Here is a 25609-nt window from a genome sequence, read left to right as displayed (position 1 = left end):
GAAAAGATGTTTCCATGGCAACAGAGTGGTCAAATGCTTCCTGACCAACTGGATGACATCATTATGTCACGATGATATCTTTCCTGAACATGTTTTAATGATGACTTTACACTCTAGAGGATTCTGTAATGATGTAATAATGATGTGCATTCAAAACACAGGTATCCATGACAACGGAGGGTCATGTGATTATTGACTCTAGTCCTCGTTATATTCAGAGGCAGAATTTATTCAAAATCATGACACAATACAAATTTGCAAACGTTGCTAGCATTTCTCAACTGAAAAAAATATGCTTTTCAGTTTACTTAATGTTACTCCACTTTTTCTTATCCTATTGTTAGCACAACTCTTCTTCAAACTGCTACACAATGGGATGGATTCAACCCCAAATAAATATTAAGACTTGTTTGTTCACAAACTTCAAGTGATTTATGTACTGAAATGCTCGATTTGTTACTGTCGCAGGCCATCAGAGCTGGAGACTAAAATCCTAGCCGCTTAAAAAAATCTGACCACAGCTTAGCAATGACAGAGTGACCATGGAGTGACTGACAAAAAAAACTGATCCTGGCCAGGCTGATTTATACAGGGACTTGTTTTGGATGGGCGAACTTCCAATTAGAAAATCTGGCAACTGGGCAATGGTGTTTAGGGTTACACTAAACAAAGTCGATGATTAACTGATGAACCGTGAAGATATATTAACACTCAATTACTGATGGAGTGGTTTCACTCCAGTGTTTTAATAATGAATTGGAACTACATGTATATATTTGTCATGTTTACGTTTCAGTAATTACTTGGAGTAATTGGGTTTGTCCACACTTGGAGATATAGGGGAGTGTGGCTTAGTGGTTAGGGTTCAAGACTTGTGATCAGAGGGTCAGGGGTTTGAATCCAGCTGCTGGTCATCTGTTGTGTCCTTGGGCAAGCCACTTCACTCCCACTTGCCTCTCTCCACCCAGGAGTATTCGGTATATTGGTACTGACATTAGCTGGGGAGTAACATGCAATTGACTGGGGGGGGGGGGTGTAAACAGGCTGCGGAGATATAGGGTTTGAACGATGTTCCCCGCATAGACAGCTTTGTATTAAGACAATCTTTAGTGTCATAAATCCACTCAGAAGTGATATTTGGGGAAAATGACAAATCCACCCAATAATCGGCGGAGAGTTTGAGGGTCTCTGAGAGCCACAGAGCAATGGTGTACATGCATATTTGAAATTGCCAAAAGGCACCAAGGAAACACCCATTTCTTTGTTATCAACTTTTTTAAGGTAAAAAACATCTTGATGGTAAAACCTCACAAATTCCAGACTAAAGGGGATTCTTTCAAAATCCTAAAATCTGAGAAAATCTTGAAAAAAACATTCTAAAATCAGGAAAAATCCTGACAAACAATCCTGAAACGACTAGGAAAAATCCTGAAAAAAATCTCACACTATTACTATTTTCTCACCAAGGTTTCAAGACTGCTTTGGATGCCCTGTAATTCCCCACATTATCAAGTAAGTGTCACAGACTTTTAATGAGCAGTATTTAAACAAGATACCAAAACCAAAAGGTGCTGCGAATTGAGGCAAAATCATTATCCTTGGTTCAGTCTTAGTGTCCAGTCCAAACAGACCCAATTACAAACTAAAACCCGATTGAGATCAGTTAACTTACACAATGCTGATGGTCCACATAAGAACAGTGCTATCGCTACCTCCTGAGGTGAATAGATATTTGCCATCGTGGCTGCAAGCCAGGTTGGTGACCTGAAGAAGCAATGAGGTCATTGTAAACTATTGCAAAGACAAACAGTACAGAAAAACAACTGTGGGTTGATTTCATGTAGCTTCCATTAGGAACGCAACATGTCAACTGTCAACCGAATATTCCAATAGCTTTTTACCGGTTTGAAAGTTCAAAACAAAAACTCTGCATGTAAACACACGACTGTGATGTTATTTTATCATATAGTTACGACGTTTCATTATCAGGTGCCTTTTTTTTTTTGCTGACGGCTGTTAATTGTTCCCATCCTTTTAGCAGGTTAAATCCCTTGACATCTTAAAATACTTCTGGCACCCAAGTTTTAACTCGCGTGTTCTTCGTGCAACGTTTGACTGGCTAGGCACACAGTTGAAGAGCACTTTCAAGCATCCGAATATTCGGTCAAACGCAGTTTCGAGTAATCCAATACTAAATTATTCGGAAATGGACAGCCCTACAACTGTGCAGAGAAAAAACTACCAGAAACGGCTATTTTTTTATGAGATGCGCATTGCTGCTTACTGGCTCTCCAGTAATGTTTGCTTTTCATGAAAATTTGTTGAGTAAAATCTTTTGTTGAGTTAGCATCACTACATATGATCAACTGTGCCCATTATAGCAAATTTTATCATCCTAAAGTTTGAAAACATATTCCGAACATTTGGGGAAAAAAGAGTTATCTTGTACTAATCATTTTGTTAGGAAGTTTCCAGTTTTCATAAAAATGCAAACTCTGATCACTTTAAGAAATCAATTAAGGCCCGTGCTAAATTAGATGTGCCCACTTTTATCAACTTTTGCATACGAGGCTGAATACACAAAGTTTGGTTTGCAATATGCATGGCTGTTGATTGCACTGTACTTACTCCACTGGGATGTGCAGTGTGCAATGTACATGTGGCTGATTATGATACCGAACTTACTCCACTGGAAAGTGCAATGTGCATTTTGCATTTATGGCTGTTGATTGTGCTGAACTTACTCCACTAGGATGTACAGTGCGCAATTTCCATGTAACTGTTGATTGTACTGAGCTTACTCCACTGGAATATGCAATGTGCAGTGTATGAGGCTGTTGATTTTATGATACTTACTCCACTGGGATGTGCCATCATTGCCATTCCGTTGTGTGGATTTCCATCTAATGGCATAATGTGCATTCCGACTTTATCGGATGTAATGAAGGCTAAGTATCGCTTGTCATGGATCGGGTCCTTAGTTGGAAGCACTTGCATTCTGGAAAACAAAGGATTTTAGGCATAATTTCCATCATAGGGAAAACTAGGATTAATTGGAAAATACGCAATCAAAACCCATTGTAACCCTAGCAATGCACTACGAGGCACCATGAAATTTGGTTGTAAATTTCAATTTTACAATTTTACTTTTCACAGCTACTTTGATGTTTATCAAAGTAAATACAATTTATAGTCATACATCCCTTAAAGTTTCAATAAACTTTAAATCTGATACATTTTCAGTGAAGTAGACAAGCACCTAATCACATGATTAAACTCTCACTGTAAAAAATGAGCTCTTTTTGGCTCTTTTAATCAGCAACTGGAATTTCACAAATTGGCAACTAGGCAAACGATACGCAGTGAATATGCTTTCATAAATAGATTTGTACTTTAATTGGTCTTAAATGTTTTTTAATTAAATGGATCTCAAATTTTGACCTCTGCAATCTACCTCTGAATTGGTGAGCCATATGTTGGACCAAGCACCGTCTTTCTGCACATTTTAGTTGTCGTGTTAAACAGCTTGAACTTGAACTGAAAAAAAAAATGAAACAAAACAATTCAATTTTCATCACACAAGTTGTCTGAAAAGTCCAGATAATAATTTCAAGCTGCAATTCAACACCCTTATTTGTAACTGAAAATCTTAGACTGATGTTTTATTAATTGGGAGACTGTGGTTGGATAGCTCAGTGGGTAGAGCACCGATACAGTGTTTTGGAAGTAGCAGGAACGAATCCTGTTCAGTCAATTGTCTTGCTTCAACCAAAAAATTCATGCTTTGAGGAATCTTTACAAAATGCAGAGATATTCATCAAGTTGACATGGTAAAAATAATAAAGCTTTTGATCCAGGTTTTCGATACAAAGTGCATACGATCCAACCTTCTATAGCAGATATGTTATTTTTTATGACATAAACAGAAGCCCAATCTGTCTGCAAATTCCACAAATTGAAAGAAGACTTCTCAAAGCATCATACAGCACTCTTCAAGATGTTGCAACTATTAAACAAACAACCATATTTAATTTCACAAGCAACCTTGAGGTTTTCTTAAGTCCGTGTATCTTGTTTCAAAATCTCAGGTGGTAAACGTGGTATTGTTGCAATGTCGATGCACTATGGAAAGCATCAAATGACAATTCATGACAAACATACAAATCTTCAACAAATCTTCATATAATAGGAAAACCACCTGGGTAATAAAAACAGAACAATGTCCAATGAAGATAGCTCTTAAGAGAATATGATTTTGAAAAGAAAACTTCATTTTGAAAGTATGATTTATGGTAATGATTTATTGGGGAAAATCTAGATGAATGATTGGTTAAAACCCGGAATTGAACCCAATTGTGAATGTAAACCCAACTGGGAATTCCTTGTGTTCTTGAGCAAGCCAGTTTACCATGATCATTTCTCTCCAATATGGCACAAGCCCAGTGTTGGAGTCATTACTGCGCCTTGGAAAGAGTTGGATTTGGGTGAACACAGTAGTTGGGTAATCAGGGGATTGTGCCCACTTTCTGTTTTAGGAACATCAAATCCTACAAAACAAGGCCAAAATATTTACATTTTGTTTAGACATTTAATGCCTATTAATATGATCCTATAACTAGAGATGAAGCCGACGCTGGACACAAGGCCAAGATTTCAAAAACCTACATAATTTCAGGTGATTAAAGGACAAGGTACCTGATCATTTGAAGTCAGGAAGAATTGTTCCTTAGTGATGGGTGGGTACCAGACCAGACATTGAGGCACACCGCTCTGTTCAATACGATCCATGCCTAGCAGCTTCAGGTCATCTCTACTGCTGTTGAACAGGTCGTACTCAATCTGATAGAGAAACAAATTACAAGATTTTGTTAAAAATAAGACAAGAAAAGTGGGACCAAGTTATGCGAATAGCAGAAAAAGTTGAGGTATACTGCTCTGCTGTTAAACACTAAAACACATTTTACAATAAAGTTGTGCAAACTTGTTTGTGTGGACCCATTTGTCCCTTGCAACACCCTAAACTGCCCGGCCTATCACTCACTGTACCGCCCCAAACTGCCCTGCCTGTTACTCCCTGTACCACCCCAAACCACCCTTGCCTTTTACTGCCTGTAATGTCCGAAACCACCCAGGCACTCTATGGTTTTATGTATTCATCAGTGAATAAACACAATGTAATACAATACAATACAATGTGCTACAATGTACTACAATGTAATACAATACAATGTGCTACAATGTAATACAATGTACTACAATGTGAAACAGGTGCTAATGCACCAAAAAGTAAATTAAATTGTTCATTAAATTGTGCCTCTGAAAGCGTGTTCATAATGGCTGTGCTCGAGTTGTGTCTACATGTTTGAGACAGACCACAGCAGGAAACTTGTCTGCTTGGAATGTAATGAAATTGGGCCCTATATTGGCATTATGGGTCATCCTTTCATTTTAGGGTCCAAAGCGTGACATTTCTTCCTGTACCTGTTACCTTGGTACTTTGTAAATTGCTATTCAATCAATTTTCTTATTTGTTGGGTGTAGTTTGCTATTCATAATCACTCTTGAAGGGCCACAGCATTAAGGAGTGCATCAGAATTATAAAATCATAGATGTCAGATGTAACAGGGACAGGAAAAGAAAGGGGACCCCAAATTTATAGAATGTCCCATATACAATTTAGCATACCACAGATTGTGCTGGGGATAACCGCACAAAAATGTGATAAGTACAACATAAAATGTTGCTTAGCAAAACCAGGTTACCAGCCAAAACGTATTATGCATATTGCTTTTCACTGGTACTCCGCTGGCTTAGTTTGCTTAACCCATTAAAACTGTGCCACACTGTATAATACATTGTGTTTATTCACTAATGAAATCCAGTCACTGCTCGAGCAGTTTTGTGCGCTACGTAACAGGCAGCACGTTTTTGGGCGCTGACTAAAGGGTTAAATAGCACATGAGTTTGCTTGGCAGTACGTTCTGATGAGGCTGGGCCCTTGAATTTCTATAGCTTATAAATGAAAGGTGTGTTTAATAAGAATGGGAAGTTTTGCCAACGACTGTTCATCAGACAGATCTTGGGATATTGTCCGAGAGAAATCTGGAGCAGAGATGACGGCATGATGATGAGAGATGTAGAGGGATGAGGTCTTGGGAGACTTAAGGACAGCAAGATTGAGGGATGGATGATTGTCTGGCAGACATTAATGAGAGATGGAAACATAGTGATCTGTTGCCATGACGTCATTGTAGAGAATGATCAAGGCAACATTTAAAGCAGAAATGTATGACGTATAAAATACTTGAACAAAACTGTCAGATGAGTAACATGTTTAATAAAGCTAACTAACTATATCAAATGAGAAGATCGTTTAAAAAAAAAGGCATGTACGAAATAGGATGGTAGAGATCTGACTCCTGACAATGAAATTTGACTCGGAACAATGACATTTCAACCTCAAAATGGAAGATGATTCCTGAGAATGAAAGTCTGTTTCCTGATGATGTTAATTAAAGGAGAAAATGGAGATTTGACACCTGACATTGGAACTTTAACTCCTAACAATGGAAATTTAACTTCTGACAATGGAACTTCAACTCCATGACAATGGAAGTTGAACTCCAGACAGTGGAAATACAACTCCTGAAAATGGAAATTTGACAGTTGACGATAGACTCTTGTCTACCGGCAAACAAAATTTGAAAATAAAATGAAAACTTTACTCTTTAAATATAAACAATGTGAAAAAGCGCATACAGCAAAAAATATGTTACATCACATGCAAGAATTAACAAGAAAATAAAGACATTTCGACATTTCCGAGAATAGCATTCCCTGGAACTTTAATTTCTCCCCAATTTGTCCTTACCAATGCTCTATCCTGTCCAACAGACAGCAGCCTAGGAGTGTCCGAGTCCAAAGCCACGCCAAACGACAGATCCTGGATGGGTTTATAATGAGCCCTGTGTTTACCCAGATAATCCCACGTCATTCCGGTGCTGGGATGTTGAGCTTTGAAAACAGTGACGCAATGATCAGCATCCTGCGAGCAAAGAAAGACGATTCCAAGAATGAAATAAATGAGCATCTGTCGCAGTGATGAAATCGATACTTTTAAACAAGACGAGTCAAGCCTATTAAAGCTGGTCCCAGGGTGTACAAAATTATATTCAATTGATTCAGAATGGCTCACTGGAAGTCTTTTCATGCTTTTCCATTCGCTTTGTTAATTTAAGTGGTAGTAGTGAGAGGTCTAGAATAGTATAGTATGCTGTGGGTTCAAGTCCCAACAAAGACAGTAAGTGAAGTTTTTCTGTTATGAACACTTAAAAAGCACTGAGCACTCAGTGCTCTTAACAGCTCTCAGTGAACGACATTGAAGAACTCTATTGCCAATACGTTAATTTCCAAAATGACAAACTTTACACCCATGTCATACCCAAAATAAATGATTGGGCTGTAAAAATTCAAGAACTGCATTTATATTTATGTTGACCTTGTTCTGTAACGTCCTTAAAGGTACATAGTATCATTTAGTTTTTGTGTTTTTTGTGTGCAAATCTTAAGGAGGGTGCATAACAGCTAATTTGTTGAAGTTTCAGCTCAGTGGATACTATACGTGTTGACGCATGTAAAAAATGTGCCGCCGGTACACTTTCTCAACCACCTTCAGTGATTGGTTCCTCCAAATGATACCATTTCAGGCAGAATAATTCCCTATTGAAATCTATAGAAATTAGACCTCAGTGAGATTAAACAACATGGACCTGTCATGCATTACTTACAGCGACGGCCATCCACTTGGAATCATGGGAGAATGTACAATGAGTGACCGCATCTCGGGAATAACGGAACAGCTCCTCGCATTCGTCCTCAAGGGATATGGCATCTAAGATGCGCACACAGCCATTGGTGAAACCAACGCCTAGTAAATCATCATCAAAAAAAATAATAATCAACAATACTTTATAACAAGTGACTTCCACTGACCACAGTTGTTCAATGTCAAGAAGCTAAATATAGCAGAAAACATTACTAGTACATGACGTTTTGGTAGGTAGCCTTGGATGAGGTAAATTTTTTCTGTTCTTAGCAGGAAAAAAATTATAAAAAGAAAGAAATATGATTAAAACGATTCTGCATTGTCAATGATGCTAGGAGGCTGAATAGGGGCTGTTGCCTAGATCGTGGCCCTGTTGCCCCCTGAAAATCTTCCCCCACACATTTGGATGTTTCAAGAAAAAATTGATGTTTCCTTTGAAAAAAAAAAAAAAGATTTTCTCTTCACAAATTTTATTTTGTAAAAACTGTAGTAAATGTTTTACAGGTTTTTGAATGCACTAACAAGGTATATAATACAATCCATCATATTACGTGTACCATATTTATACATTACAAATATTAATAATATTATTAACCTGTAACTCTACCAGGAGATCTTTGGGAAGATTTTGCAGGACTAATGGATGGTCAAGTCAAGCCACATAATATGTAACTGTACATAAAGACTTGATTTCCTTAGAAAGTTGAAGTCCATGTACAAAGAGTGTGCCATCAGGTTCCGAGCAGTGATTCATTTTCTAATTCAGGAAAATTCCCAGAAAAATGCCTCAGGAATAAAAATGAAATTATCAAATCAAAAATCTGTTCTTCCACTTTAACAAATGCATGAAGTGGAGTTTGAAACTCTACAGAGGTATAATGAATAATTTCCAATGTCGTCTGTCGCTGTGAGGACAGGAGTAATCAAGCGTCTGCAGTAGGGTCATTGTCTGTAACATGAGAGCCACAGACCTCTAATTGATAGACCTGGGTGGGGGGGGGTAGTTTGTGATTGGGGTTTGATGCTAACCAGGGTTGTCTGCAGTGGGCCAAGAGAACAACGTGGCTAAGAGATAATATGTATAGGACCTTGAGTTTAGGCATGTGTGGGCAGACAGGGACAGGATGAAACATTCTAAATGAGAAGCACTAGGGCTCAATTCTGCTATATTTCACTTGAACATTAACTGTTTGCTTATGCTGAGCCAATATAGTGGCTCACAATCCTTGAAATAAGATGAAATATTTAGGCTCGTTGTCAATTTTTTTATTGTTTTATTTCCGTTTAATTAATGCAATTGATTTCATAGCTTTAGCACAGAATGTCAAAATGTGAACTTTGAAAATTGATTCTGTCAAGTACGCCTTGTTCGTGAGCGATGAGGGCAACTTAACGTCATTTTGGGGTAAAAACAGACATGAATCTAAGAACATATTGCTACATCTAAAAAAAAACTACTTTTTAATAATATTTACGTTTAAGATCTAAGTTAAGTTAAGCGGGCTCATTTGACAAAAATATGGCCTATTGAAGGCAACTGATTCCATAGACAAAGAGAAAAATTTAGGTGTAGAATTTTGAAAATTGTCAGTATAGTAAAACATACTGCAATTTTTATAGCAATGGCGCTTACTTATTTTACCAGAATGAGACAATCGCATTGTTAGTTGATCAAATAATTCTATGGAAACAAATTAAAAAATACTGGCATATGGCAAGGCCCTATGCATCAAATGAAAAAAAATACCGTCATGTAATCGGACACACAGATAAATCATGAAACTCAAACAGACAGCCGCCACTAACACAAACTAAAGTGTGAATGTATACCACCAAAAAAATAAAAACATCATTTTACCTAGATAATTTCCCTTGGGGTCGTAGGCCATACATCGGATCAGATGACCTTTGGGGAAGTTTCTAGATGCCACCAAAGTCCTACAAAATAATTGGGCAATAATTGACTTTTTAGTAAACAATGTGCAATATTCTGATTACTTCTGAAGCAATTATACAACACAATATACAACACTACCAAAGACTGTAAATCGTCCAAGATTGACAAGGGTTTATGAAAATGATGCAGTTTGAAAAGTTGCAAATGTAAAGATTACACGAGGAGAAATTGCTAAACGTAACCACACAGTGCCCAAACAAAGCGCGGGTAATTCAATTTGCGTGCTCCCTTGCATGCAAGCGCTGTGCGATCGGTATTCCCTGCCATTCGTTCTGGGCAGTGTGACATTGTAACGCAGCAATGTCAACTTTTCAAACTGCATCATTTTTAACAGCATGTATACTATTATTAGATTCCATTATGTTGATAAGAAATATACCTTTTTTGGAATCAAAAATATTGCAGTGACATAGCTTTTGATGTCGTGATGACATCAAAAGCTACGTCGCTGCAATATTTTTGATTCCAAAAAAAATATCTAAATATTTCTGCATCATTTTTCTTAAACTGTTGTCAATGTTGGATGATTTACAGTCTAAGCCTGGTTGTAGGCTGGTGAAGGCTGGTGTACTGAGACCAGATATGAAAAGACTTCCATTGAATAGCCAATCTGAATCAACTTGATTGATTTCTGTGGGCTTTGGGACTAGCATTACTAGGTTAGCTTATGACAGGTTTGGTGTTCAGTGGGGTAAGAAGAAGAAGATGAATTATAATTACAGGAAATGGTACCTTAGGGGAAAATTCCCATAGGGTTGTGCACAAAATTGTTCCAACTTTCACGACCCCTAACCCAATTTCCCTTATCCTATCTACATGAATGTTTGGTATATTTATGATCTGGACCACCACAAACGATTTAGACTATTTGCGACAATACAGTTTTGCCTCTAAATAGGAGTTGTGACATTAGGAAGACATTGATATGTCTCCTTAATGTCCGGTGTCTCCCCAAGGAGTAACTAATGATGAAAAATGTCTCCTTACGGGTACATTAATAGGAATTTATGCTTTACTGGGCAATAATTATGTTCTTGGTTGGTCGGGTACTTACCTTGATTTGTAATTCCAGACTTTGAGAAACCCTGAATAGCTGCCAATGGCAACTTGCGATCTGTAAATACAAATTGAAAATAAAATACAAATTCTGTATCTTATCTAAACCCCAAAGGAATGTTTGATAATAACTGAATCAATAAAAAGTTGAACAATGTACAATTGCACATATTTTGTAAACATCATGGCGTTAAGTAAAGAGAACTACTAAATTTGGAATTGGGAGAACTAGTGGCAGAACTAGTGCATCAAGGGGGCACTAAGGGCCCTCATTTTCTGATGGGGCACTGAATGATTTTTTGCCTTCTCCCAAATTCTGAAGGGGAGGCACAGACTTTGAGAGGGGGGCTTGCCCCATACCCCCTTAGACAGTAGTTTGATAGGCAAGGTTGTATTGACTTACAGATTTGGATGAGTGGCCAGGGCATGAATAGCTGCATCGTGCTCTGAATGAATCATCTGAAAGAACAACAACAAGATTGAGGTATGAGAATACCAGGTTAGTTCTGAGAGAAATATCTTAGTAACGTAGGCCTAATGTACAACATTTGAAAACAATAAAAAACCAAAATTACCAACTTATTTTGAAACACCTCCCTTGACTGTAAGTGAATAATAGTCTTAAGCATCCTGTGAAATCGTTGCACCTGGTATGTTGTTATTTGCAAGAAAAGTGTAATTTTTGTATCAATTTCCAACGACGGTTAGCTAACCATCATTTTTAAATACTGCCCCAAATGCACCAAATTTAATTGTTAAGCCACATTTTGTTAACAATCGGTCACACATCCATGAAGGGGTGCCGGCAAGCCAGCTAGTCTGGTTCCTGACCTGACAATTCCCTGAGGTCTATGAATTGCTCCACTTCGTCTGAAGTAGGGTCAGGGAACCAAAGTACAAGAACAGCACTTTTTTGCCCTTGGTGTTTCCAGCATCAATGAACACCAAACTATAAACAGGTCGGTGCAACAATATTTGCTATAAAATACTAACCCCAAAATTTGTGCACATTAAGAATATAATGAGTAGTGCGTATTTCGTGCTTTACGCGTGCGAACCAGTACAGCACGCGGTGTGTCTCATCTAAGGGGCTCTCAAAAATGGTTAAAAAATAGCTCTATTTTGTTGGCGCACAGAGCCCTCTGTCCACAATATTTTGGTTGGTTTTAAACATCACTAACTAGCTGGGTGAGTTCAATATGAACAACAAAGTGGATTTTCATTCTGTTTTATTGAATATGATCCGTAACTACACAATCACCATAAACGTTTACGGCAGCTTGTCTCAAAACTTAGAGAAGTTCTTATTCCAAGTCTTGGGGTTCTCCATTAAACCAGAACTGCTGACAAAGTACTTAAAATTGTGATACAAAATTGATTAAAATCTCAGAGAAATGCTGCAAGTTGTGCGACTGATGACAACTGACCTTGACTTGTGTGCCGTCGGCGATGATGAGAGCAATCTGAGCTATGAATGTACTCAGGATGTAATCACGAGTAATGAAGGAGGTAGCATTGATGGTAGCATCGGGAGGATAATCACTGTCTTCTGCCAATCTGTGGTAAAAAACAAAATCACATCTTATTACCGGCAACAAATATAAGGAAGATTTTGGGAGAACTAATCCAAGCAACTTCCAAAAAATAAATGTTGATAAATTGGTGACAATACGCCATGGACATTTTTTAATATAACCAGTGACTACAATCATACCCTTTCAATGTATATATGCATGATAACCAAGAGCAATAGCAGTGCCCTGATGTACTAGACAAATTTAAATGTTGTCAACTGTACATGTAGGTGTAAATTTCTATTAATTTTTCGACACACAATTTGACAGTTGTCAAAGCTACATGGTGGGGCTTTCAAACATTACACGCATGAGTGGGAGAGGCTTTATAGACAAATCCGACGGCAGCCATTTTCTGCGATGGTGCAAGGCTTGGGCGCACATGCTTCAGGCTCCTTTGACCAATAGGAATACCAAAATGTGCGCGTGCCGTGTCTTTAAGAACGCGTGCAGCATGCAAGTGAGCGTGACACCACCGCAGTAAAAGCTTCTAATTCTGGTCGTCGGATTCTACTATACTGGATCATTCTATCGACCCTCAGACTTCCTAGAGTAAAAGACATATCTCAACTACCCAACATCATCATAAACATCCTCATTCAATCAGCTACTTACTCGGGCTCAAAGTCAGGCACGTAGGCAAAGGAGACAGAATTGATCGGCCCAACACCAAACTCATTGTACCAGTTGGACATACGAAGCTGTAGATCGTAGAACTTAACGTGGCCGTTCACGTCTCCTGTTACAATGTATCTGGAATGGAGATATTCAGGATAAAGCACACGATATCATTCAATGGGTCTGAGGTATATCATGTCAGTGATGTAGTTTATCATGGGTCTCTTTGCATGTAAAATCATGTCAACTCAGACGTCCATTCACAAGTAACAGTGGATGAACTATATCAAAGGAATGCCTTTGTCACAGCTCAATTCAAAAGCTTTTGCCTTGCCTTGAGACTAGAGGACATGTGATTGACATGTGATTGACATGAGATTGTCATGTGATCGACATGTGATTGACATGTGAATGACATATGATTGACTTGTGGGGACTTGTGATGCACTTGACTGCACATGAGCAAGTTTATGAAGGGTCTCGCATTATTTCTTAGGGAGTACTGTCTGTTGGTCTGTGAGACAATTTCTCACCCTCAGTGAGACATCGTGGCATTCTTTATTTGTTTCTCTGTTTCTCTGTTTCCGTCAGCCTCTAACCACGAGTGCTTCTGGTTTTATTAGAAGCAATCCCCTCAGAAATAAAAACAAATCAGAGGAGCATAATATGTCTAAAATATTCAGTGTGAACATTTGTACAACAGAAACTCCTCTCAACTTTGATGTTACAGAGGTAAAAGATTAATAAGTGAAGTCAAATCAGCTCTTACTGCTCTGTAGTTGTCAGTACGGTGATACCACGCTCCTGGACACGGACCAGCTTGAAGGCTTTCTTGTTTGGAGATGGTTCTAGGAGAGGTGCTGCAAATGAACAAATGCAAGACATAGAAGTTGTTTCATACGCATCTACACTCACACTCTAAAACAAAGAGTTGGCAAGCAATACCCAATATAAGTTTTACTACATCTCTTATCTATGGACCTGATCCATGAGGAAGCCATTTTGGTCTGGTTCTTTGAATGTATTTTATAAATTGTGAACTGTTGAATGGGACGGTGCCAGACTATTTATGCAATCCAGCCTCACTTTCATGTTTTTGTTTAAATGTGGCTTAGAACAGTAGGATATGTTTATCACACATTTTAAATTATTCATCAGAGCAGACTGGTATTAATTTGTAATTTACTTTATTTTATTACTTTCATTTCTATTTGCAAGTTCCAAAAATGAAGATTTCACCTCGCTTTCAATTCAATATGGCCGACTCGTGAATAAAGCCCATATGTGACCCGCTCTGCAAAAATGAGTCTGATGTCGCATGATTTGAATTCAAGGTTTTGCCATTTTGAAATGGTAACAGTAAAAATTTGCTCAAAATTTGGATTTTTTTGTTTTTGTTTTATTTTGGTTGTTTGATAGTTTGAGTTCAAATATCTTACACAAAAATGTAAATATTTTAAGAAAAAGAAAAAAAATTATGAATCTTTGGTGCTTTTCTTGGTTAGTTACAGTGTATTCGTCATTTTTCAAAGCCCTTTTTCTCCATTGAGACACTTCTAGCTTTGCAAAAACTTTACAAAATGAAACAAGCACAACAATGCAACCAAATGTCCTAGAGAGGTCCATGATATACCAAATGAAAGCTTATTTCATTCCCATTTTATTAATGTAGTTAACTCAAAATGTCAGTTTTGCCACAACAGACTCATTTCTGCGGAGCGGGTCACATATTTCAGTCTGTTTTCAGCACTTGTTGAGTCTTCTCAATGCAAGTCTTCAAGTCAAATCTCAAGCTACTAAAAAAAACCTGTGAATCCAACGTCATTGCTCATCCTTCCGATTAAGAAGAATTCAATCTCTCTCGAATCAATGTTTGAAAGATTTTCAAAAAAGGAATGGAACTTTATTCTCATTTTGTGAGAACAGATCACAAACCGACATTGTACACAAGAAGACCAAAGATAATCAATATGCAAACCTTAATCTTAACAATAGTCTGTTAAGCCCCGCCCCTTAATATTTTTGACCAATCACGCCCCTGGTTAACGTCCACCATGTGTGCACAAAAGTCTGACATGTGTGCACATGTGTATGACGTGCCCAGCTGGAACATGCAGTGTGATATTGGAAAGGCACACGTACATGCGTGGCTTTACGATAGAGGACACGCACACAAAGGGAGAACAAAAGATCCTTTCAGTCCTCGAGCATTGGGTCTTTTGTTGAAAACGGTCCTCGATCGTACGGTTATGTGCTTAGTCTATGAGAGAGTGTTATAATGGGACAAAGGGAAACACAAAGCATTGTCCTTGGGCGTATGGAAATTCATGACTGTGTGTTTCTGCATGTTTTTCTACACACGTTTCTGCACACACAGTCGTGTATAACTATACTCTGGAGGACAATGCTTTGTGTTTCCCTTTGTCTTTGTAATATAACACTCTCCCACAGACTAAGCACATAACCATAAGATAGAGGACGTTTCCAACAAAGGACCCAACGCCGAGGACTGAAAGGATCTGTTGTTCTCCCTTTGTGTGTCGGTCCTCGGGGGTTATGTAGAACACGTACACGTACACAGTGGGCAGGCAAAATGGATCGATCTATTGTCTGAGTACACAGGTCATTAAAGAAGGAAGAAGTGAACTTTGACCCATGACCCATCATGTAGGAGCTTATTTTTTTGTACTTACGTCCAGAGATGGGCCTGCAGTTGTCCCAGACCACTACGTTACCCACGGACGTCGCAGTGAACGCCCTGGTGCTATTACTGCAGTAGATGGACTGGCTGTAGTTGCCAACGACTCGGTTGAAATCTTGATCAGTCAGAGACGGAGCCACAAACTCAATCTTGTTGCCCTTCTGAAAAAGATCAAAGATTTTTGGAAAATTTGTCACTGTGGCCTCAATTAAGTCCCTTCTACGAAAGTAGGAACTGAGATGAAATCATACAAGTTTGCATTACTGTTGTGAGTTCTGTTTATGTCCTGCACATTCATAATGTTTAGATTTGTCGGCAGAACCACAAATTTACCAATTGCGCTGAGATGAACCAGTTCTACAATAGTTAACACTGTGATGTGTTTTGACATCTCAGGGCTATTCAACTATTTCTTAACACCAAAAATTATGTCTGAACAAAAACAAACGAAATGTGATAATAGATAAGACCTCATGCACAGAAGCCATGTTAGAGGGCAATGCCTTTGGTTTGCTGGGATATGCATGAGTGAACCTTGTGTGCATTCATTGTTAATGCATTAAAATAACACAAGATGGCCTCTAAGATGGCCGCTATGTACAAGGTCTATGATTGAATGGGATACGTTCAGCTTACCCATGCATAGAAGATGACCTGACTGTCGCTATTGGAGACAATCTGACTGGTATCTTCAGGATTGAAGTGGACGTAGGTCTGCTGTCCGTAGCTGTTACTGAGTTGAGTGGAGCAGACTGGTGTCTCACCGTCCGTCGTCCAATCCCAGATAGATAAAGACTACAAGAGAGAAAGCCACGCAGTGGTCAGTCATCAAAGGCTGGACACTCGCTAACACTTAGGCTTCCAGAGCTAAGGCTACGGCTATTGCCAGCTTGTTCCCACTAGGGCAAAGACCTGGGCCAAGTTCGCGCAAGGACTATAGTTGACCAATGGTTAACTAACGTTTGCCCGAACTCTGTCTAGTCGACGGTGGTTGACTACGCTAGTCGACTATTTGGAACTACCCTACTGGGGTTGGTTGCTTCGCTGGTAACCAATAGCCGCGCGCATTCATAACGCTAGCAGAGAGCCAGGATCCAGACGTTTTGCGACGACATTTTGACCGGCGTTTGACTAGAGACATTCACACGTTGCTATCAGTGCGCAGGCGTAAGGTACGTCACAAATCAACCACTGGTCGACCAATGGTCCTTGCCCGAACTTGGCCCTTGGTACATAGCTAAAACTTTGTACTTCTTCATTTTTGAGGATTTAATTTTTAAGAAACTTTGAACATGTTTACAAAATTCTGGTAAAAATATCAGGACATTTTTGGGAATTCAACATTTTTAATTTTGAGAAAAGCTTGAGGTTATTGAGGATGTAAATGGAGATTTGTTTGGGGGTATCGATGGAATGTTTGCTATACAAAATAAAGCCCTTTTTTATTAAGATAAAGCTAGATGAAGAATCATGGGACTAAACTACGGGGGAAAAAAATTGTTTGAATGAAGGTATCCAGTCACATGGCAACATGACTCGTAAGATCAGATCAGAGCTCATACCTGGTCGGGGATGGTTCCCATGGTAACAAGGTACTTGGCATCAGGGGTCATTGCCATAGCAACCACACCATTCTCATGAGCTTCAAAGATGGTCTGGACAGGGGTCCTACAGAAAAGGAAAAAAACAAATATCAAAGAAAGAAAACATGGAAGATCAAAAAGAAAAAAAAATAACTGCAAAAAAAGATGATCATAGATTATACATTATATTGACCATACTACACCTGTTTGGGATGTTATGGTCATGTGACGCGGATTTATCAGCAAACTCATTTTTTTTTTCCTGCACTGCATGTATATCTCTTGAAATATGGATGGCTTAAAATTGTTATCATATAATGTTGGGGAACGAATGTAGTATCCAGACGCCACTTCTTTGGTTGTGTACAAAGTCTATAGAGAGTCAAGTGCATTTTCAAAGTATTTTTTAACAAAACTGGAAACGTTTCTCAGTCCCAGATTTGTGTCTTATCAACATTTTGGCAATGTCTGAGCTTCATTGAGATGATAGATGAAGACAAAAGTGGCGTCTGTTGCAACATTCTTTCCAATGTTAGATGTTGGCACAGTAACATGAGAACGATGCATAGGCCATTGGCATAGGCCATTATTTCTGTGGCCTCTTTTTGTTGTGATAACGTACCCTGTGTAAGTATCCCACACTATGACCATGCTGTTAGGTCCTTTGTCCGCCGTAGCTATCCAACGTTTGTCTCGACTGGCGCAGGTGCAGGTGATGTTGTTGCTCTACAAAAATAAAATAATAAGAATTAAAGACAAAATATACAAGTCCTTAGAGTAAAATGTCTTGCTGAAGGACACAAGGACAACACTTTTTAGAAGGGTACATCCACCGTTGGGTTAAAAGCAATTGCATTCAGAACAATTAAATGCAGGAAACATGACCATAAAAAAACGAAGATTTGTCAAGCAAACAGACATCCGGTTGTCTTATATCTGCTCCGTTCACAAGTACCCCCTCACCGGCAAAGAAAGTACAGTTGGGGGTGACCGAGCGACACCATCTTGCCTGACTGCAATATTTTGCCGCGAAGCGCTAGCACAGCCACTGCATGTACATAGTACAAATCCCCGGCCCCTGGTGTACGTGCGTCACACACAAGGAACAGTGCACGCACGTCAACCAGCGAAACATATGTGTCCCGCCCATGGTACGTCGTTGCTAGGTAAAAGGGCGCCCTCTTTTGTTGGCGCACAGAGCCCATACAGCTATATTATGTGGCTTCTTTTTTGTTTGTTTTTAAATGCGTTTTGATCTCTTTAAGGTCTTAGTACTGCAAAGAAGCACTGCAATTTCAAATAAAACTGAATTTTACAGATTGAAGACAAAAGTATTAATGAAATGCTTTTGTACCCTAATCTCTGATCAATTAAACAATTTTTTGATATGAATAGCTATTCAGATACCCGTTTGTGGATGTTGGCTCTTACTTTTCACAAAGAGAAGTTCAACTTACATGTCCCTGCAGCAACTTTTGAGTGTTCTTTTCATAGTTGTAGAGCACTGCAGTGTGACCCGTGGTATAGACGCACATCCGGCGAAGCTGATTGGTCAGATTAATGGTGGGGACGGTCTTGTTGACACCAAACGACCACGTTAAACTCTGAAAATCGGTTCAAAATAATACATAGTTCATGAATAATACGTCAAGGAAATTAATTTGTTTTTCCCCAGTACACTGAAAGTTATTTAGGAATATATCGGGGGTGGAGTGACGTCATCAGTTTTCATCGGTTGCTATGTGTTACCATTCAGCACTCCAGGTTCAAGAACCATGAGTTTCAAGAACATAGGTCTGGGAGCTAGATGAGCCAAAGTAAAAAATTCCTGGATGTCCGCGCCTTCCTACATGTATAGACCAATGCATTAGGCCCCGCCCATTGTACATTGGCAACAACAGACACTTTCCTTCAACGCCACACTGCATACATCATTGTGAGTGCATGCATGTTCTACATTTTGTAAATGCAGTGGATCGGTCTATTCTCTCATTTTTAAGATGTTACAATTTTAATTTCTATCCTAAATTTGAATTCTGTAAACTAGAGTAAAACATTGACTCCAATTGACTAAACATAAATTGAGGGAATCTACAAATGTGCATGTGCCAACATTTTTCAGTGTAGGTCTCTCTCAAAGATGGCCTTCTCTGTAAGAGAACTGGAACTACGCAATCACGCACGCATTGCGCAGTGTTGAAAATGTTCCAAACACGCGCTTGTTGCTCGAAATGTGTGTGAAATTCAACGCAGCCAATGTGCATTATGCAAGTTGCCAATCAAAATACCGATGCACATGGCTGGTCTGTAGGAAATTACGTCATTAGAGAGAGACCTATTGGTACAGTTTTTAAGCCACTTCTAAATCCAAACAAAAAAAAAATAAATAAACATTTATCAAAGTTTTAGTTAGACACAGGTTTTCTGCTACTTCAAATTTTGAGTTTTTGCTTCTCACTTATTTTCTTGATGTCACGATGAAAAAATATCCTATTCAAAAGTTGAGGTATAGAGAATGAAAAGACTCACCAAGGCATTGGTAGAGACTTCGACATTGGAAGTTGCTGAACTGGCTGTGCTGGGTCTGTCCGCGACAGGGGTTGTGTCAGATGGTTTGTCTACAGGCGTTGATGGTTTGACGGTTTCCCCACCCTGGTCTGATGAGGGTTCTGCTGTGGAGTCTGCCGAGGGACCATTGGTGGTTTCTTCCTGGATTGGCTCCTCTGTTGCTTCTCTCATCAGCTGGGGTGATGATGAACCCGCCTCTGCTGTCGGGGGCGGGGCTACGGCCTGTGGCTCCTCCCCATCATCCTCTGCCATCTGGGCCGGTGACTGCTCACGGTCTTCCCTTTTATCATCTTCATTAACTTGCTCCTCAGATGGTTCATCTTCCTTCTCTCCATCTTCTATCGCATCTTGAGATGGATCTTCCCCCTCCTCCTCCCCTTTCTCAAGGACCGCATCTTCTTCTGTCTGCTCCTTCCCAGCATCATCCGTAGCTTCCTCATCTTTTGTTTCTTCTTGCTCATCTTGTGCATCTCCTGTTGGCTGCTCATTTCTGTTTGTTTCCTCTTCTGTCGTAGCATCAACTGCTTGCTCCGTCTCCTGTTGTTCATCTTGGTTTGCGGTGTTGTCATCTGCAACCTCTTCGGCCTTCATCCCTTCAGATGAGGGTTGTTCTTCTTGGTCAGCCATGACACTATGTTATGCAGTATCTGTATTCAGCATTAAATAAATCATGAATCAAAAACTTCTTCATAGTTCAAGAAGGGTGTCGGTCACTTTGCTGAATTTCCACTTTGCCGACAACCACTTCGCATATTTGTCTCTCCGAGAAATGTGATCTCTCACCAGAAATTGAAAACGCTCATAGGTCTGGACGTCGACCAGGATCTCCTAATGACAAACCACGTCACATAGTGGCCGAATTGCCACTTCACCTAATTACCACTTCGCCAAATTACCACTTTGCCGAATGCTCGCATGTTTTATGCACGCATGTACACGTATCCGTGCACTAAATCTTAGAAAATTCCAACTTAACATTTAAGAATTTCTTTCAAGTTGATAAATTCTCATAAACCATTATTATCTCTACTTACATACCCAACTACTAGTTTGTCAGAAAATTATTTTCTTATTTTTAGGGGGTATTTTCAAAGGTTTACGCAGTACACTTCGAAATAAAATCGGAAAATCACGCTGAAATAAATGTCTCTGTTAACTTTGAAATGGGTAGATAAACTCACGATTTATGAAAGGGAGTGTCTAGAACTTGATGAAATTTCAGTTTCGGTGAAATTCCAGTTAGGCCTAAAGGCACTTAGTAGTAAAGGCATCTCATTTTGGTTTGGATAATAGGGGAATAGGACCATTTTAGTGGAGCCAAATAACCCCCCAAATTTCATGGCCTCTGCCATGTACTATGTACGTGCGTGTGGATGTGCGTGCGAGTACGTAGTACGTGGGCAAAGGCAAATGGGTAAAGTGGTAATTCGGCGAAGTGGCAAAATAGGCGAAGTGGTTGTTGGTGAAGTGGAAATTCGGCAAAGTGACTGTAAAACTTCAAGAAATGCAAGTTACACATGTAGGCCTAGGCCTAGTTAGCAAATTTGGCATGTTTGGTAGCCCCCTAGCATAGGCCTAAATTAGTCCAACTACCTGGGTCGCTAGAACTCCTTTTTTGACATTTGGGATGTTGGTCTTTCGTACTAGCGACCCACTAAGGAACTATTGTCAATGTAACAATTTCTAAAAATCACGCAAAATATTTAGCAAATTTACCTATGAAAGAACCTACTGGCTTCTCCACATTGATCTACACATTCATGACATTCCATCAGACCCCTTACATTGTTCCCAAACAGCGAACATTTTGAAGAAAAACAGCAAAATAGTCTGAAAACTTACAGCTCAATGTGTTCACCGTGAAGCTCAATCCTTGCACCGACTTGCCGAATGAGGGCATCTGACGTGACGTCACCGTCGTTGCTCGATCGAAGAAAAACAAATCGCGCTTTATCAACGACTGTTTCGTGAAATAATACGTGCTCCAATCCGCGCCATACGACAGTATGGGCTTTGAACACACGCAAGGTGGAGACGGCTGAAACGTAATAACAATGGGATTTTCTTTTGTCAGTATTAGTAGTTCTTTGATACAAGTTTCATGTGGGTATCTGTCGTCATTAATTTGTTTTAGAACGTGTACGTTTCAGCCGTCTCCACCTTGCGTGTGTTCAAAGCCCATACTGTCGTACGGCGCGGATTGGAGCACGTATTATTACACAAAACAGTCGTTGATAAAGCGCTATTTGTTTTTCTTCAATCGAGCAACGACGGTGACGTCACGTCAGACGCCCTCATTCGGCAAGTCGGTGCAAGGATTGAGCTTCACGGCGAACACATTGAGCTGTAAGTTTTCAGAATATTTTGCTGTTTTTCTTCAAAATTTTCGCTGTTTGGGAACAATGTAAGGGGTCTGATGGAATGTCATGAATGTGTAGATCAATCCAGGGTAACTGTCTCTCTCATTTGTATTTTCTTTACCGGATTTTTTGGGGGTCTTTTTGTCCTCGCGTGGGTATGTGACTATGCTACTGTAAAGCCGTCACCAAAGTATGCCAAATCGGTGGAGCGTTTGTATGGAGGGGTACCCGTAATTCAACGCTCCACTCAGCTCAGTAGAGCTAATTTTGAACATGATATTAGGCCCTAAATATTATTAAGATGTAGCTCTACTGAGTGGAGCGTTGAATTACGGGTACCCCTCCATACAAACGCTCCACCGATTTGCCATACTTTGGTAGCACCATACACGGTCGTCATGACGGTATGCATTTTGTGCATGCCCTCGCGAGGACAAGGCCCAAAAAAACTGATAAAGAAAATTCAAATGAGGAAGACAGTAACCCTGGATAGATCCACACATTCATGACATTCCATATGACCCCTCAAATTGTTTCAAACAACCGGTAATTTTGAAAAAAGAACAAAATAGTCTGAACTTACCGCTCACAATTAAATGTGTCTGCCGAGTTGCACAGTCTATTTCACTGACATGACTGATGCATAATTCATTGCGCGCGTGTGTGACGTCACTATTGAAGAAAAACAAGTCGCGCTTAATCAATGACTGTTTCATGTAAAGTCGGACTCCCTATTATCGCGGCATCCCTATTATCGCGGCATGGGAAATTTCTCTTTTTGCGTTGTCAAAACTCCTTCAAGTGGCGATTTTTATCCAGTTCACCAGTCATCAAGGATTTTCTACCGAGTTGTATAAAAAGGACGATTAAAAATTGTTGTGTCTTTCGGGACTTTTAACGATCTTAATAAATATTAACGTTTTTCAAAACTGGCAAAATTTTCCCTCACCGTGTCTGCTAAAAGGAACCGTTTATATTTTAACATAAATCTTTAATTGTGCTCTGTCCATGAAAGTTCCATTGTCTGGTTCCCATTCTTCAGCTCCAAATGTAAAATGAAGTCGAAGGACGATATTTGCAGCGCGAAATCGTAACAACTTTTACGGGATCAAAATAAGCACCGCGCCTTAGCGAAAATAAAACGGCACACCGTGTAAAGTGAATGGCGCCCTCAATCGCCGATCAGTAGACTTGCCTCAGGGATTTGTGTTCTCCTTTCGGGGGAAGGGCAGGGTCTTAAGAAATCATCCTGCAGAAATATAGTCTGTAATCAACTTGCACGTTACAGGGAAAATATCAGACTTTATTCAGGGGATGTTTTGGTCAAACATAAACTATGAACAAAAAAGTTGGGATCATTATAAAAACCACTTCCCGCATACCGCGATAATAGGGAGTCCACCTCCGTTCGCACATGCCGCGCATGTCTATTTTCACAGGCATCGTACACGGAATAAAGCACACCACCGTCAGATTTTTTTATATTAATTTAAAAAGGAAGAGTTATACAGCACAAAAGACATGACAATTCAGGAAGGTTGGTGGGCAATCTCTATTCCGAACGAGAAACGTGATAAGTACCGCGATAATACGGCGTTCCATCCTACTGATATGTGACCCGCACCAAAAACCCACAGTCAGACGGCGCGGGGCACATATGACTACATAAAACAGCTATTGAGTAAGCGCAACTTGTTTTTCTTCAATAGTGACGTCACACACGCGCGCAATGAATTATGCATCAGTCATGTCAGTGAAATAGACTGTGCAACTCGGCAGACACATTTAATTGTGAGCGGTAAGTTCAGACTATTTTGTTCTTTTTTCAAAATTACCGGTTGTTTGAAACGGGTGTCGGACGCTTCGCCCCATTTCCACGTCGCCCCATGTCACTTCGCCCCTAACCACTTCGCCCCATCCCCACTTCGCCCCATCCCCACTTCGCCCCATCCCCACATCGCCCCATCTCCGCCTCGCCCCATCCCCACTTCGCCCCTTCCCCGCTTCGCCCCATCCCCACTTCGCCCCATCCCCACTTCGCCCCATGTAGTATGAAAAAGGTGAAGGCTAGGGGTGCAGACCAAATAAACTGCCAAAGACCCCAGATAATAAATGCTCCCAATTCTAGAAACTCAGGAAAAATACAAACGCTCTGATGAGGTGCTCGAGACACAGATGAGAGAAATGATGGCTCTATCCCATTCAGAGACGCCTCTCCTATTGGCTTGTGAATACAATCATCAGCCGCTGGATTCAAAAGAATCCCGTACATGGGTCATTCCATGTCAGACCAACGCACTTTTTTACCTCATGTCTTCCGATTTTGATAAAAATTGCTGTGCTTGTAGGTCCTGATGAGCAATGAATGCACACCAATTTTTAGCCCGATCCGAACTACCATGTGGTCAGGGCAGAAACCACAAAAAAACTGACATTTTTAGAGTAAAATACCACCCTTTTGGTATAAATATGTCAAAACTATGGCAATTTTCATCGAATATATGTGAATTTGGTATTAAAATAATGAGGATTGCATGCTCAAAGCACTTCTTTTGTCAAAATTAAATTTTGTGAAAAGTAGGTCACATGACCTTTCATATGCTATCGTGACCTTTGACCCATTTTTTGTAATAATGTATCATTCCGAAAATCAACGAAATAAAAATAACTTGCTAGAGCATGTCTTCCTCTATCAGAATCTACTAAAAATCAGTTGGGGGCTTCAAAATTTACAACTTTATGACTATTTTTGTACAGTTGGTAGGTTACAAATGAGTCAATTTATAGACTTTACATAAGAAATACACCAACACAACTTACTATTCTGTTTCTAAAGTTTCTAAAATATATCTTGGTTTGTGAATTTCTCATTCTGAGGGCTGATGAGGTCTAACCAGACTCATAGTGTAAATTATCAGCAGTGGCGCACCCAGGATTTGGCTTTTGGTGGGGGGGGGGGGGGGGCGTCATAAAATTTTTTTTTGTTCAAATTTCTGTAAAAGATTGGACCAACAAAACTAGCCTAAAATCAAACAAACAAATTGACAATGTTGGGGGTGGGTTCAAGCCCCCCCCCCCCCCTCCTGGGTGCCACTGATAATTAGTTATCCCACGAACGCGCTTGGAATATGAAATAATGCAATGCTGCCGTGACCCATATGCCACTCGATGCACTACATAATTCCGTGTTCCACGTGCGCAAGTGGGATTTATAACCAATTTATCTTCAAGCAAACTTGATATCAAATGCGTACACGCGGTGAAGATGTACGTGCATACATGTAGTGTATCGGTCCGTTCAGCAGGAAATAACACAACATATGTACACGTACATTTTTAATATCTGGGGTGCAATACAGCTGTGCAA

At 39.7% G+C, this 25609-nt stretch overlaps 1 protein-coding gene across 2 annotated transcripts in view; it reads right to left on the bottom strand.

Annotated features, from left to right (window-relative positions):
• Positions 1 to 25609, bottom strand: part of LOC119730307 (cilia- and flagella-associated protein 251-like) — a 31968-nt gene that overhangs the window by 4154 nt on the left and 2205 nt on the right. Inside the window, exons 2-20 of one of the 2 annotated variants that reach the window (XM_038203134.1) lie at positions 21725 to 21920; positions 19844 to 20529; positions 18772 to 18918; positions 17937 to 18040; positions 17294 to 17399; positions 16368 to 16526; positions 15724 to 15892; positions 13800 to 13890; positions 13028 to 13165; positions 12266 to 12395; positions 11242 to 11297; positions 10837 to 10896; positions 9684 to 9763; positions 7788 to 7927; positions 6872 to 7045; positions 4696 to 4839; positions 3455 to 3537; positions 2857 to 2998; positions 1673 to 1764 (exon numbers count right to left, since the gene is read on the bottom strand). In XM_038203134.1, coding sequence (XP_038059062.1) covers positions 1673 to 1764; positions 2857 to 2998; positions 3455 to 3537; positions 4696 to 4839; positions 6872 to 7045; positions 7788 to 7927; positions 9684 to 9763; positions 10837 to 10896; positions 11242 to 11297; positions 12266 to 12395; positions 13028 to 13165; positions 13800 to 13890; positions 15724 to 15892; positions 16368 to 16526; positions 17294 to 17399; positions 17937 to 18040; positions 18772 to 18918; positions 19844 to 20509 — 2681 coding nt within the window. In that variant the 5' untranslated portion in view covers positions 20510 to 20529; positions 21725 to 21920. The remainder of the gene's footprint in view (positions 1 to 1672; positions 1765 to 2856; positions 2999 to 3454; positions 3538 to 4695; positions 4840 to 6871; positions 7046 to 7787; positions 7928 to 9683; positions 9764 to 10836; positions 10897 to 11241; positions 11298 to 12265; positions 12396 to 13027; positions 13166 to 13799; positions 13891 to 15723; positions 15893 to 16367; positions 16527 to 17293; positions 17400 to 17936; positions 18041 to 18771; positions 18919 to 19843; positions 20530 to 21724; positions 21921 to 25609) is intronic. The other variant, XM_038203133.1, reaches the window with a different exon arrangement.

This window comes from Patiria miniata, unplaced genomic scaffold (assembly GCF_015706575.1).
Source record: "Patiria miniata isolate m_02_andy unplaced genomic scaffold, ASM1570657v1 HiC_scaffold_22, whole genome shotgun sequence".
In the NCBI taxonomy this organism is placed as follows: domain Eukaryota; kingdom Metazoa; phylum Echinodermata; class Asteroidea; order Valvatida; family Asterinidae; genus Patiria; species Patiria miniata.
Note: the sequence above shows the minus strand (reverse complement) of the source record. Positions and strands in the feature narration are given on the sequence as shown.